Source organism: Penicillium oxalicum, chromosome IV (genome assembly GCF_001723175.1).
Source record: "Penicillium oxalicum strain HP7-1 chromosome IV, whole genome shotgun sequence".
NCBI lineage: Eukaryota > Fungi > Ascomycota > Eurotiomycetes > Eurotiales > Aspergillaceae > Penicillium > Penicillium oxalicum.
Window position 1 is genome coordinate 3846014 of NC_064653.1, and position 13702 is coordinate 3859715.

At 52.1% G+C, this 13702-nt stretch overlaps 5 protein-coding genes across 5 annotated transcripts; 3 read left to right on the plus strand and 2 right to left on the minus strand.

Annotated features, from left to right (window-relative positions):
- Positions 1-1273: 1273 nt before the first annotated feature.
- On the plus strand, positions 1274-1842 carry POX_d06074 (uncharacterized protein; the record flags this gene model as incomplete). Its single annotated transcript, XM_050114900.1, has 2 exons — positions 1274-1569; positions 1713-1842. The coding sequence occupies 2 exons, from the start codon at positions 1274-1276 to the stop codon at positions 1840-1842; spliced, it is 426 nt and encodes a 141-aa protein (XP_049969851.1).
- Positions 1843-4117: 2275 nt separating this feature from the next.
- Positions 4118-7706, minus strand: POX_d06075 (uncharacterized protein; the record flags this gene model as incomplete). The annotated part of the gene is made up of 3 exons (XM_050114901.1): positions 4118-6942; positions 7053-7132; positions 7207-7706. The coding sequence occupies 3 exons, from the start codon at positions 7704-7706 to the stop codon at positions 4118-4120; spliced, it is 3405 nt and encodes a 1134-aa protein (XP_049969852.1).
- A 701-nt stretch (positions 7707-8407) lies between these two features.
- On the plus strand, positions 8408-8962 carry POX_d06076 (uncharacterized protein; the record flags this gene model as incomplete). The annotated part of the gene is made up of 4 exons (XM_050114902.1): positions 8408-8455; positions 8509-8683; positions 8772-8866; positions 8942-8962. 4 exons carry the CDS (start codon positions 8408-8410, stop codon positions 8960-8962), a joined length of 339 nt encoding a protein of 112 aa, XP_049969853.1.
- A 165-nt stretch (positions 8963-9127) lies between these two features.
- On the minus strand, positions 9128-10220 carry POX_d06077 (uncharacterized protein; the record flags this gene model as incomplete). The annotated part of the gene is made up of 3 exons (XM_050114903.1): positions 9128-9634; positions 9701-9746; positions 9814-10220. The coding sequence occupies 3 exons, from the start codon at positions 10218-10220 to the stop codon at positions 9128-9130; spliced, it is 960 nt and encodes a 319-aa protein (XP_049969854.1).
- Positions 10221-12364: 2144 nt separating this feature from the next.
- On the plus strand, positions 12365-13366 carry POX_d06078 (uncharacterized protein; the record flags this gene model as incomplete). Its single annotated transcript, XM_050114904.1, has 1 exon — positions 12365-13366. One exon carries the CDS (start codon positions 12365-12367, stop codon positions 13364-13366), a length of 1002 nt encoding a protein of 333 aa, XP_049969855.1.
- Positions 13367-13702: the final 336 nt, after the last annotated feature.

A 13702-nucleotide genomic window follows, 5' to 3' on the forward strand; every position in this document is an offset into this window, starting at 1 on the left:
AGAATTTTCAAAGTGTGACAGAAGCCGTGAAGTGAAACTGATGGCCCGGGCACGATGTAAATTATTAGCGGGCAAGATTCGACCAAGGACGTCCAGGGTACAAAATCTCTTCGCAATGGTCCACTTGGATGTGTCACATTGAGCTCAAGTCATGCAAGCTTTAGCGCAAGTGACTGCCACTGAGTGCAATCGAGAACACAGCTGGGCCCGACACGTTGGGAGCCGACCCCCAGCCGTGGCGGGGCCCATGCGGGCTGCGTGCGCTATCGAGCATCGCTGGGAGCTCTATTTCGCTGCAATGAGTCGGGCGCATAAGCTTGGATTCTGTCCGCCAACCCCGTCGCGTCGCTGCAAGGAGAAGTCTTCCGGTGTTCCCGATTGCTTTTTGTGATTGGACTTCGTGCACAACAATCCAGAAACGCCCAAGAACAGCTCTACTCAACTTCCGATGTTCCGGAGATCATGTGCATCGTGCGGCTGGCTTCAAGATAGAGGCGAGCTTGTTGCCCTTCAAGGGCAGTCAACACGTTGCGGAGATCGACGGCCGGGTGTGGGGTTCTTTTTCATGCAGGAAGTGTGGGTTGTCTTGGTGGCCAACGGTGCTCTGCGACCTTGGCAGGTTATTCATTTGAGCATGCCTGAAAGTCCACCGCCTCCGTGAAGACACGCAATTGCAGGAAAGAGCCCCAAGGGCCGACGGACAAACTCTAAAGGATGAGCCTCTGCGGAATCAATTCTCAGTTAAATGCGGAGATTCACCATAAAAAGATCCACAGGGGAAAGAGTACCGAGGGCCCTCATGGGGCCATGCTTGGCTGCCGATTGTACGGTAGGTTGGCTGCGGAGTATCGATAGTGCGTCGATCATGCAAGGGAGGCTGTCAAGCCACGGGGCTTCTGATGAGTCGAGTGTCTCTGATGGCATGATGGGAGCGCTATCGTGTCACAGTCATGGTGTGAAATGCGGGCGCAATCACAGCCAACTAAGCCACAGAATCGACCAAACTTGCCTCAACGCCATGCGCTGGCCGGAGCTTTTTAGAAAGGCGGCGTTAGTGGGCCCGCTATCTCTCGAGGGGCTTGCGAGCCAAGAAAGAAAACGGTCCTCCGAAGATCGCCCGGACACTCATGAGAAGAGTCAGAACAATCGAGAGATCCATCTAGTCAGCTTTATGGTCCCGAGGGATCACCAGACCCAGCTCTGCTTCACATCGCACCATCGTATTCCGGGCTGTTAGTCTCTATGGTTGAAACAAAAACAATTGGCCGACGACATGGGAGCGCTCAAGCACTGGTCAATGATTGATCATTTGTTCTCACGATGGGTGCCCGGCACCGCAAGACCCCAAGTTCACACTGGGAGGCTGTCATTCTTTGGCGAATCCCGAATGGGATACAATGGTTTTGAGGGTGCACAGGCGAGCCTGTCTGGAGAAAGCGCTCTTCTATTGCAACAACCCGGAAAGTCAGGTGAGCGAAGAGAAAAGACGCCTAGACAGGAAGGGAAGACAGCCTCGACGGATAAAGTCAAGCTCACTGGAGAAAGAAGAGAAGGAGAAAATGTGTGTGCGTGTGTGTGTGAGAGAGAGGGAGGGAGAGAAGGAGAGAGAGAGAAAGAAGAGATGGAGAAATAAAGAAAAATCCAGCCAGCGCGTAATTTTTCTTTGATCGCGCTAATGGGGAACCATCCTGCCTCCACCATAACTACGACAGTTGTGGCTTTGAGAAGGACCCGAAGCTGGCGAGCCAACAGCCCGCTCAACATGGGAAGGAAAAAGAGGATACCTTGGGCATAGCCCATCAGAATCAGCAGCAAAGGGGTCCAGACAGCACAGAACGCTGAATCAGGGGAACACATCGGGGATCAGACTCCATCGACATTGGCCCGAATGCTCCGACGCACGATGAAGTGGCGGGAATATTCTTCCTCTTAGACTTCTCGCGCGGACAACTGCTTTTCATAAGCGGGACAACCGGTGGGACACGCAGTGCGCCCGTCTCCATCGGGAATTTCAACGGGCTCAGGGAGCGCTGGAGGGGGGGGAAACGAGGCGCTCGTAGCACTGTGATACTTGGACGAGGCACCCAGTTCGGTCACAGGACAGGATCGAGGATTGGAATTAATCGCAAGAGTCCTCCTACGTAGTTTGATCGAAGATCACACAAGGCACAGACTCCTCTTGACATCTGCCGGGAGTTATCATTGAAGCCTCCGCCGTAAGCCATACCCATTTGAAAGTACCCAACAATCAAATTAGAGCATCGTGGACGACCTGCTTCTTTCGGGGTCCGCCTTGAGTTTTAGTGCGATGGAATTCATCGGCGTCCAGAACGGGATCTGGTCTGTATCCACACCCTCACTGATAGCATTCATGAGCTAGAGGGACCCATCAGCTTCCAATTTCTGACTCAAGACCACTTTCCAGATGGGTGAAAATGAAGCCAAGCTCGGTTTTCTGCACGGCGTCTGACAGCGGCTCCTCCGACCCAAACATCATCGCCAGCTGGAACGCTATACGATTATGCTTAAAACGCATGGCCCGCGGTTTGGTCCCTAACCCCGGCGTTGACCGTTCCATGGATTCCTGGATGGGCGTCCACGTCGATCCGGCCTTTTGAATATTACCCTCCCTTTCTCCAATTTCCCCCCTTCTCGGCTTTTAGCCTGTTCTCGTTTAATGACACAGGCGGTTGAAGCGTCGTGCGCCTAATTGACTTGGTGCAGAGTGCCGTTTGGCGTTCGATTTCCGAAACACGCGCTGGTTTTGCCGATCGCAAACTGCTCCGTCTCTCTTTCTCTCTCTCTCTCTTGCTCTCTTTCTTCCTTTCCATCGTGCATCTTGCTCTCTCCCTCACACCTTGGCGCTAAACACTCTACTCACGAGTGACATGGAAATTTCCCTCTCAGCCAAAAAACAAGTTCTTATATTCCTTCCAACCCCACACGAAATGACTTATTGTCCTAAAACCCCTTAAAGCAGCCCCAACTCCCGTTCGAGACGCAGCTTGAAACCGAAAACATTCTCCGAGGTACCGTCCCGTCGGGTCCTCCGCCAAGACGAACAAAAGTCCACACTGCGACGCTAACTGCATCAGCGCATCATCATAGAATAATAATCACACAGAGCTTTGCAGTAATCGACCCATCTCGAGACGGGCTGATCGGCGTTTCACTGGGACTGAAAGCGCAGAATTCATCGTCCTCGAGACGTTTCCATGGAAAGTGAATATTGAACTCAGCATTAGGCAGACGAGGACTCGTAGTGCCGACACCTCCCGGTCGCAAGGATGTAGACTTTGCGGCTCCACCGGATAGGGACTGTGGGCGATACACAAGGACGTGCCTTGGTGATGAACATGATGTGACTAATGATTGTTGGTCTGGAGGTGGGCAGCTCTCTCTCTCTCTCTCTCTCTCTCTCTCTCTCTAGCTACCAATGTCACACAGTCGTCAACTCTAGTGCAATTGTCCATTGATCAAATACCTCGACGCTGAAAAACAAGAGCTGCGTAGCTTTTTCTTTGAAGAGATCAGCCTTCAAAACCCCCCTGCCATGGCCTAGTTGCTCGATTACGGGATTCAAAGATGACAACGATTGGACAGAACAAGAGACCTTTCTTTTTCTCGTGTAATTTCATAAACCTAGATTGAAAGACGCACATTCGTACTGTACTTTGACTGATTTCTAGTTCCCACATCGCTGAAAAATTACCAGACATCAAGAGGAGGGGAGGGTCGGCGGAGCGAGGAAAGGCCAAAAGTCCGCCATTGTGGCTAGGTTGTAGAGCAGGATGACTATTCCTCAGGGGCGGGAGGAATTCTGAGGAATCTAAAGGATCCCCTCTGATTGCGGAAGAGGAGGGAAAACATAACACGGAAGCGTCCCCGATCCAGCGTGGTTTCGATGCAGTTAGAGATAAAAAAGAAAAAAAAGAGAACGACATGACCCAAACCAAGCCCAAGCATCGCCGGCAACAACACAGAGAAAGGGGGAAAACAAAACAAACGCCGCGTCTTGATGCAATGTAACATCGCAAACTAAGGAGAAAACATTGGCGCCCCGCCGTTCCCGATCATGACCGTCAAAGATGAATGAGAATTGCCCCCATGGGTTGCTTTACGCCCCCATTACCACGTCCCCGTCCACCTCGTATTCCCCGTCCAGGTCATCGTCTTCCCCTTCGGCATCGACTTCAGAGTCCATTTCATGTGGAGCGTCAGTGGTGCTCATCTTACTGTTGCGTCTTGGAGTGGGCTCATGCTCTGCAGAGACCACCACATGGACCTTTTCGATCAGGGTTTTTCGACTGACAGTCTGAGGGGACTTGACCGGGGACACGGACTGTTTGCCATGCGACCTTGCGGAAGTGGCATTGGGCGACTTCGATTGTGACCCTCTCTTCTTCTCCGGGGTCTGAGGAGACTTGGGCATCACCCCCAAGACTGGGCCATTGGGGGCCTCAGGACGTGCGTGTGTAGTACCATTAGCTTTCACGACACGTGGGTCCGGCGATGCGCCGTCTCCGTTCATCGACACCGGTTGTTCTGTCTGCGCAGAGCCGACCATTCCCTCCAAGACGGGATCGTCATCCATCACAAGGCCAAGCTCCTCCGGGCTTGGGTCATGAGCTGCGTCCTCACTGTTGTGCTCAGCATCGGCCTCGGCCTCGGTGTGACCATTTGATTGTACCGGAGTGGCGCTGGGCGCGGGAGATCCCAACGCCATCGCACTCCGGCGGCGGCGAGTGTTTGAAGTGCTGATATGCGGTGTCAGTCCGGGTAGGGCAGACGTACGGCGCGGCGTATTGCGGCCACTGGTCCTTGTCGCCACAGGCGTGCGGGAATTGTTTGCCCTGAGACTTCCGAAGGGGCGACCGGGCTTTTTCTTGGACGCTGCGGGAACATGGACAGGGGGCCAAATTTCGAAGCGAGATGGAGGAATACCGGCCGCTGGGTCGGGGGTCGACTCCGGCTCTGAAGGTTCGGGTTCAGGGGGATGGACGCCGTTGGCTTGCGTGATTCCGGCTGTTGATGGCGGCCCTGGAATTTCTCCAAGAGCACCGTGGATTTTCCCGTTCAACCCTACGCTATCGCCCATGACATCTCCCATTTCCAGCTCATCCCCGTCCTCGTCCTCGTGATCTTCGCGGGGTGCCACCGCGTGCAAGGGTGCTCTGTCGAAATGAGACTGGTTATTGCGGCCCATGATATACGGCGTCCAGGTGAGCGCATCAGGGTTCAGCTGGACATAGCCCTTGCTCTCCCACTTGGCAATGACCTCTTCGTAATAGTCCTTGTCAAGACGGAGGGCATATGTTTTGGTCACAGGATCTCGCACCAAAGCGCGAAGTCCCTCCAAGGCAGATACAAGGTCATCCGCAGTCATGCCGGTTCGATCGGAGAGGTCAGCAATGCTGACTGGAGTCTTGAGATCACGCAGCTGATAGGACAGGACCAATCGCCAATAGTTGCGATAGGATACTAAACCCATATCCGACAGCGGTTTTTCTGGAGAGCCGCTTTTGCCCTCGATGCGCGTAAGGAGGTAGGAAAAGTCGATGAGAAGGTTGCCGTAACCTTTGCGTTGGTGAATTGGAAGGGTAAGGATGCAGGACACATTGTTCGCGGAGCTGGGACGCTTCTCCTTGCTGAAGTAGCCCACAAAATGACAGCCGAGCTCGTCGTATTCGGCCATCACGTAAAACAGAAAAGGTTCAACGTCATAATATAAAGTTTTCGATCCAAGGAACAGTTTGGCGAGCAGACAGAGATTTTGACAGTAGACTGGATTTTTCCGGCCGTCCACCTCGAAGATTGAAATCGAGCGATCGCGATAAATCTCGTCGCCTGGTGGATGCTTTGCAGGACACTTCAGTTTATGCCGCCATGCAACATAATCTGAGTTCATGTATTTCAAACAAAATTCACAAATGTAGAGTACTCGATTGCGACTGTACTCTTCTGGATACGGTGCGGCGTACCATGTTTCGATCTCGTAGCCACCAAAGTTGATGTATTTGATCTTCGACGGAGGCCCGGAAACCTTTTGGGAGGCCGTCGGCGTTGCTTCACCGTTAGCTTCTGCTTCCCGCACCCGTCGCTGCCACTCCTCTTCCGCGCGTTGACGGGCCTGTTCGAACCGGTCTCGATCTGCCTGCAAAGGCAACGTTTTTGACGTGTCGGCCTCGGCTTCAGTGAGAATGCCACCGTAGGGCTTCGATTTCAATTCCTCAATTTCACGATCATGGAATGGCTGGAAGTAATTCGTGTATGAAGTTGGGGGGATGGGCGCAAAGTGAGCCTGCACTTCCTGAGGCACCGTTGGTGGCTTGGGCTGTCTTTTCTTTTTCCGCATGGGCCGACTTTGTTTGCTCAAAATCTTGCTCATCTTGCCCTCGTCAAGACGGAAGCTCATAACCAATCTGCCTGATTGTTTCGTGATGACTCGACAGTGCTCGCGGTCGACTGCCCGCGTTCGGCGAGGGCGCATGGGCCGAGCGGGTGATCCTGCGCCGCGGACTCGCTCGTCCGCCGTGCCATCTGTCGATGGTGGAACTTCCGAATGGTCATTCTGTCGCCGGCGCTTTCGCAACATGGGAACGTGCTCCTCTCCCTCAATTGATGAAGCTTTCCTCTTTCGGAGCGACCGCGAACTGTTCAACAGCTCATTACTGATGTTATTGTCAAAGATGGAATGAAATCCATCTTCCTCGTTTCCAGTGTGTGCTGGGAGGAGCTCTTTCGCCAGGTGAGTGATTTTGATCTTAGAGTGTGTTGGGGATTCCGGGTTATCGGGCTGAAGGTTGTTTTGGACGCATGAAGGGCATCTCCAAAGTCCTACATGGGCAACGTTAATGATCAGGTCCACGTTGGAAGACTGGCGGCTATGCACACCTTCTGCATCATGATGAGCTTCCTGCTCGCGGGCACATTGTCGATGAGCTGTTTAAAAAGCCGAGTCAGCCACTGGAACGAATGGGGGGAAGTGGAAAACCAAGAAACTGGACACGGCCTGAGCTTCTCGGCTTCGACTCCGCAATGCATAAACCTACAATGATCTCCGCAAACCCCACAGGTCAACCATTCTTCGAATTCCTCGCTCGGGTCGTGTTCTTCGTCTTGGGTGCAGAAGCTGTGCAAGATCATTAGTTCTTCGAGCGATTGCACTGCGCCGGCAGGGGCGGCTTCCGCGTCGGTGTCACTCACATGCAAAGAGCTCCGCTGCGATTCTCAATATCCACATCCTCCCGACCATTACTCTCAGCTTCCCAGTCGTCGCCAGCTTCGGATTCCGATTCACTGGACTCCGATGCCCTGCGATCGGGATCTTCCTCGAATGCGGGGTCCACGTCGGCATCCGCAGGCTCGGATTCAGCATCCTCGTTATCCGAAGGCTCGTCCTCATCTTGGTCCTCCTCTGGATTCGGAAGTTTGACCGCGCCAACTGGCTCGGCCTCATCGTTATCCTCGCCATACTGGTCATCGCTGTCTCCAGCGCCCAATAGCTTGCCATTCACCTCATGGTCCCCATTTTCTTCAGCAACCTCCCCCGAATATGCCTGATGAACTGCATGCTGTAATTGTTGATCCATGTCGTACAGATCTGCCTCCTCCTCTCCCTCGGCATCCATGTCGCTATCTGCCTCGTCGGCCGGTGGGTCCAGCTTTTCCGGGTCATCGATCGCCGGCGGCACCGACGCCGCCATGCTGAGAGTCGCGACAGTCGCCAGCTCTTCTTCGGACGTAGCGTTGGGGTGCGGATGCGCCTTGGGCGATCAAGTCTCTTTGCTCGAAATGCGGTCCGGGCGGGATGAAGCTAGAGTCTCACTCCGCTCGTGTCGGTGGTGCTCCGACGGCACATCGGGGGGTTTTCTCCACGAGCTCACGTCACTGCTACCGAGAAGGAACTTTGTGCGCGTCTGTTGAATGGAAAGCTTGAGGTTGGAGGCGGGAGGCGTAGGTAGAGCGCAGCTGGGGGCAGGACAAGTGGTGGTCCTCTTGGTGTTGGAGATGCGAACTGTATCGCCAAAGAGGCACCGATGGGCACCTGCACGGAACAGGCAGCTCTGTGAATTATATAATGGGCAAATGACGCGTGTATAAAGGCGACTAAGCGCTTGTCAAAGTTGTCATAGATTCAACACTGGCCTTCGAACCGCATTGCGCTGCCCCCTTTGGCACTAAGGTTAGAATGTCGTCGCGGGCGGCTGAGTCAGGCACACTAAACCAATTTAGGCCGCGCAGACCTCGCCTTGAACACCTCCGCCCAGTGTGACCGGCTCCCCTCCACCTTCAACTTCTCCGCGAATTGATATCTACTGCGCGGTGACGAGTTCGGTCTCGTGTGAAGTGTCATTTGCCCTTGTCTTGACTTCTTTTCTTTGAGATCTCCGCGCCAACCACCAACATGGGTGTTCCCTTCGAGGCCCTCCTTCCTTATGCGATCATCACCGGCGTGCGTTCTTGTCGGCCAGAACCCTTTCGAGCTGGAAACTGACGCCATTGCAGATGTTCGGCGTCACTGGCGCCGGCTTGTACGTTGTGAAGCGCTTCGCCAACGATGGCAAGAAGCCTCGCTGGAACCGAGACCTGTGGGACAGGGTAAGTGTGCCAACTCCATTCGTCGACTGCGGTCGGGAAATCGAGCGTGACAGGATACGTTGGCTAACTTTTCTGCAGCAAAGTAAGTGACGGCCCGCAGAGACTGCACAGGAATGATGGACCATTGCGTTTACTGGAGCTGGATCTGACGTGACCAAATTATTTGACAGTGATGGAGCGAGACCTCCGGATCACCGGTAGTCTGCGTGGACAGTCCAGCAACCACCAGGCACCCCCAGGATTCGACGTCAGCAAGCCGTGGAAGGTAGGCACAGACTTGAGGATCAATTCTTGGTGTCAATCTATGCGCGGTCAACATGGCTAACATGCAGATGTACAGGTCGAGAAGCGGATTTTCTAAATTCTCCAAAACTGCCATGTCCCTTTCCTTATGCCTGCGCCTTCAAATTTGTTCCTCGATACATACCTTCTGCCGCTCTATCACTTTAGAAACATTGCTGTACCATAGCATTGAAATGTGCACTTGTTCATCCAATTCCTTTGGTAAAGCTCGACGGCAACATGGCTATTTGAGTTCCGAAACGAAGCCCCGGATGCCTTCGATTTCATGGGCTCGAAAATGCACACCAAAGTACTTGGCCAGGGCGTTGACCCGGTCCTGTTCGTTCTCCAGGGGCTGCAAGACCTCTGTGTGGGCCCCCATTCGTTTTTTGACCTCCTTGCCCGAGATGATACATTGCCCAATAATCTCTCTGCTCTCGGGATCCATGATCATTCGCACACACACAAATCTATGGGTGAACCAGCTGGCCCGTCTTTGGCTGACGGAAAAGTTCATCACTTCAAAGTCCTTGGGCAGAAACTCGACCTCGGAGAAACAGATCCCGGGCAGCCATGGACTTTCGGGGTCTTTCCTGGTCTGATAGACCCATATCTTCTGAGATTTGTCGGTGAATTCGACCAGGGTCTCCTTTACCAGCCGCATCTCCGACGGCGCAATGCATGTAGCTGTAGCGCCCTCTTGGAGGGGCAGGGGTGCTGTGGCACAGTTGATGCCAAATCCCACGTCCACCTTGTAGTTGTTAGTCAGCTCGAGGTGTTCCCTGTAGGAACTCGAGGAATACCTAGTGAGACTTACCATGTACCTTGCGCTGTCAATGATCACAATCAAAATCATGTGGCCACTGCCACGGGTGTTGAAGGTTAGCATCGGCGTCTTCGAAACTTTGTGCAGAGGAACACCCTTCTTACAACGAAGCATATAGTCCATTATCAATTCCGGTCGCCGTGGCCTGGCTGACCCTGGCCCCAGTGGCATACACACAATATCCCAAGGCACGCAGAATATGCAGAAACAGACCGGTGTTTTCCATGCAGTACCCATCCAAGCGTCGCTCGACCATCTTTTCAAACAGACTCTCGGGATGCAGTGAGATTGTATGATGCTGCGAGTAGTGAAGGCCTGAATTACCCCACGGCACTGTCGCAAGGTGCAGCTTCTGCAACTCCGCCAGGGTCTTTAGAGGATCGCGCTGGGCTTGTACGCGGGCATCTTCCCGCAGACTGGTCTTTGCCTCGTCGACCGGGGAATAAGCGATGCGCCGAAGGTACGCCTCCAGCTGGGCGTCTGTATAAACCATGAGTCGCTCGGGTGTCATTTGCGCGATTGGTAGACCAAATTAACGCTGTCGAGGTGACTTTGCCAGGTCGGGTGGACCGAGAAGTTGGATGGGTGAAAGGCCAGGTTTGCGAGGGGTGAGTGTATGTCGCGGAAAGTCCGCTGTGTAGAAGATCGATGCCTGCAAGCTGCAGGTGACCCGACGCCACGGATTCACTACGAATCTTGTACTGAAAAGTCATTCCCGTCTGCCTTCTGATCCTGCCCACCATTGGATTGATCAGGCGAGGGCCAATTGCTGGATGCGCATCTCCCCACTCTGGAAGCTGTCGGCTTGTCCGTCCCGATCCCTTTGACCGATTGTCGTGCCTTGGCGTGGTGGAAACAATGACGTTGCAATTCATGAATGGATTGATATCCGCACATTTTTGGAAGGATTCAGGTCCATCCACCATCTCAGGGTCCCCGAAAAGAGATACCTCAGACATGATTGTTTACAGCTCGTCTGACAAATCTTGTACAAACTCGACGGGGAAATCATCTCCAAGCCAGGCTTGACCGATATAGTAATCATGGCCGCCTCATACTATCATACCTAGAACTGGTCCATGTCATGAAACTCGACCCAGATCGTGATTTACTTCCACACGTGAGGAATACATGATTGTTTGGTGGAGGTGGTTTTCACTATCTCTCGCCAGAGTATGTGCGACCACGGATAGAGTAGTACTGTATATTGTCGGGTGCGTATGTATATCCCCAGCCGCTTCCGTGTATCCGATTTGATCCACCTGCAGTAGCTTCGAAACATTGAGTTTGATCTTTCCCTCAATTTCGGTCAGAGAGCAACCACCATAAAATAGCCAGAAGAGGGCTCTTTTCTTTTTTTTTTTTCTCCAAAGATCAAGACCCAATTTAAATAAGCTCAACTCTGGGTCAATGTAAGAGAGGACTGTTCAGTGGAGGTTGCATGCACAATCAGTCCACCCGACGAGGCTGGAATTCATCCGGTTGGACCTTGGTAGGCGTAAGACGATCGTTTCAAGCCTTGAGCTTGATTTTTGACTGTGCCTCACAGCCGTGAATTTGTCTGAGTTGTCGAATGGAGGAGCACTATCGTTTGAGAAACTTTGGTTCAAATCATCTGATTTCTGCTAATTTCGGTAACAATACATGAACTCTCAAGGTATCAACCGTGGATGAAAATATATCCAAGCACAAGGTTGGTACCACCCAAGAAGCCGGCAAATGGCTCCGTCGAGGTATTCCAATTAAGGTAAGGTACCCGACCTATGTAGGTACTTCTGCACTACATAGAACCTGGAATTGAATGATATCAATGAGGATGAATGTGGTCTGTAAGTGAGTAGAAAAGGATTGTCTTACAATTTATGGGATTTTCAATGCAGAATACGCCATGTTACCTCTGTTGGACTCTTCCGTCGTTTGACAGGGCTGATTGCTATGTTTGATAGAAGGCTGGCCAACTGACGACTGGAGGCTTGCCCATCCATGTATTGTCGGAGCTACCTACATCAACTCCTACAATCAGTGGTCTTGACCAAGCGACACTCTTTACATTACAAAAAGGAAAGAACAGCCCTGATACTCTTCAATTCTACCGCAACTGTCTTATATGACGGTTGTCATTTGGTATCATCGAGGTGTGGAATCCAAATGAAGACATGATCCCATGTAGTCTTTACCACGAATAGTGCTCTGATGATCGTCAACAAGCCATTTCCATCAGCCACTGGCATGCTACTATCATATGTTCCCAATAGCACAGACAACGATCAAGTTGAAAATCAAAGCAAAAACAGATTGCTGTACAGCCCAGGGTTACATTTCCCGGCATCTGGAGTACCTACCATTGTAATCATAGTAGGATTTGTTGAACCTGTGTACGGATGACTGATTATTCCCACTCACGCCGTCATGTTGGAGCGTTTGTTCCCCGCATGAAAGGTTGTTCTTTTATCTCCCCACCTCCCTCCCCCAAAGAGCAACTGCATCCATTCCTCATTCTTTCTCACGTCTCGGACGTCCAACCCCTCAATGATTTGAAGGAGGTTGGAACTCCTATTGAGGATTGGAAACCCCCCAAAACTGAAGACCCATTGTCCCACGAGAAGCACAACATCGAAAGACGTCCACCTCAGCCAGGTAGTCCTTTTTCCAACCATGGCAGACAAAGTAAAGCAGGAAGGAAACTCCCCGCCGAAAGACTCCATCTTGACCCTCCAGGGAGAATCCAACTACGCCTCTTGGCTTCAATCTCTCATTCACCATATCGGCCCTGAAAACTGGAAGATCTTGATGGAAGATGAACCACGCTACGACCTCTTTCCCTACGCTACCTTTGCTTCCCTTACCGCTGAAGCTCATAACGTTCATGCACCAGATTACAAATTCTCAGCCCTTGAAAGTTCAACTGCACCCATCAGTAGTCAAATCTACTTGCTCGAGGATACCAGATGTCAACAGCGGGAAAAGGCCTTCTCAGCCCTGTGGGCCACTCTCAACGACGAAGCCAAAGACCTCATTCGAAACGTCTCCAGCCCTTCCAAGGCTTTCAAGAAGCTCCGGCTTTTCTACAGTAAACCGATACACCAGACTACAGCCGCACGATGGTCCAAATGGACCAGCTTTACGATTCACCGCCGACCTTCATCCGTGCGAATTCGTGCGCCGTTTTTGGCAAAATACCTGCAAGAAGTCGAGGAAATTAGCGATAAGCTTGATCAGAAAGCCGTCTTTGCGCAATTTGTCAGCGCCATCTCCGGGACCGATGACCACTTGAGCCCCATCGCCAATTTCCTCAACGAGATGCACGTCGATTTGAAAAATCCGGCGTTGATGCCGCAGGTGTGTCACGCTTTTGTACAACATGCGATGAAGGTGCCTGCCGCGGTGGCCCCCCCGGTGACACGAAGATTACCTTATTGGGGTAAACCCAAGAATTTTTTCAGAAAGTCCGAGTACTGTCCGTTTCACAAACGTATGGTCAAGCATTCTCCGTCGGAATGTTTCCTCGGCCAGAGAGTTGCAGGGCAGGTGCAGAGATCTGCTGCACTGACTAACGACACTGGCAACGACCTCCCGAGCAGAAAGAGACCTCGAGTGGAGGCTCACGAGTCGATCCGACACCCCAGCCATATGAAGTACTCTGGTCGACGGTGTTGAGGTGTGCGAAATACTTCAAAATCCGGGGATTGAAAGGCCGAGCAGGTGACGCTGATTTGGCTGCGGGCAGAAAAGGGCTGGAGATTCCAAGATATTGCTTTAAGAATCATAAACAGTCGATGGATGGTAGGTTCTGGATCATGGTGGGTGCTGGTTGACTTTTCTCTTTGTTGAATGATTCATTTATCAGATCGTTATAACTGGAAACTGTTATTACAACTTTCAAGAGTTATCGACCGCCCTCAGCATATCTATTATTCGGGAATAATCATACAACATGGTACTACCATTGATGCTCTATTTCGATGCTCGCTTCAATATATCAATTTCAACATT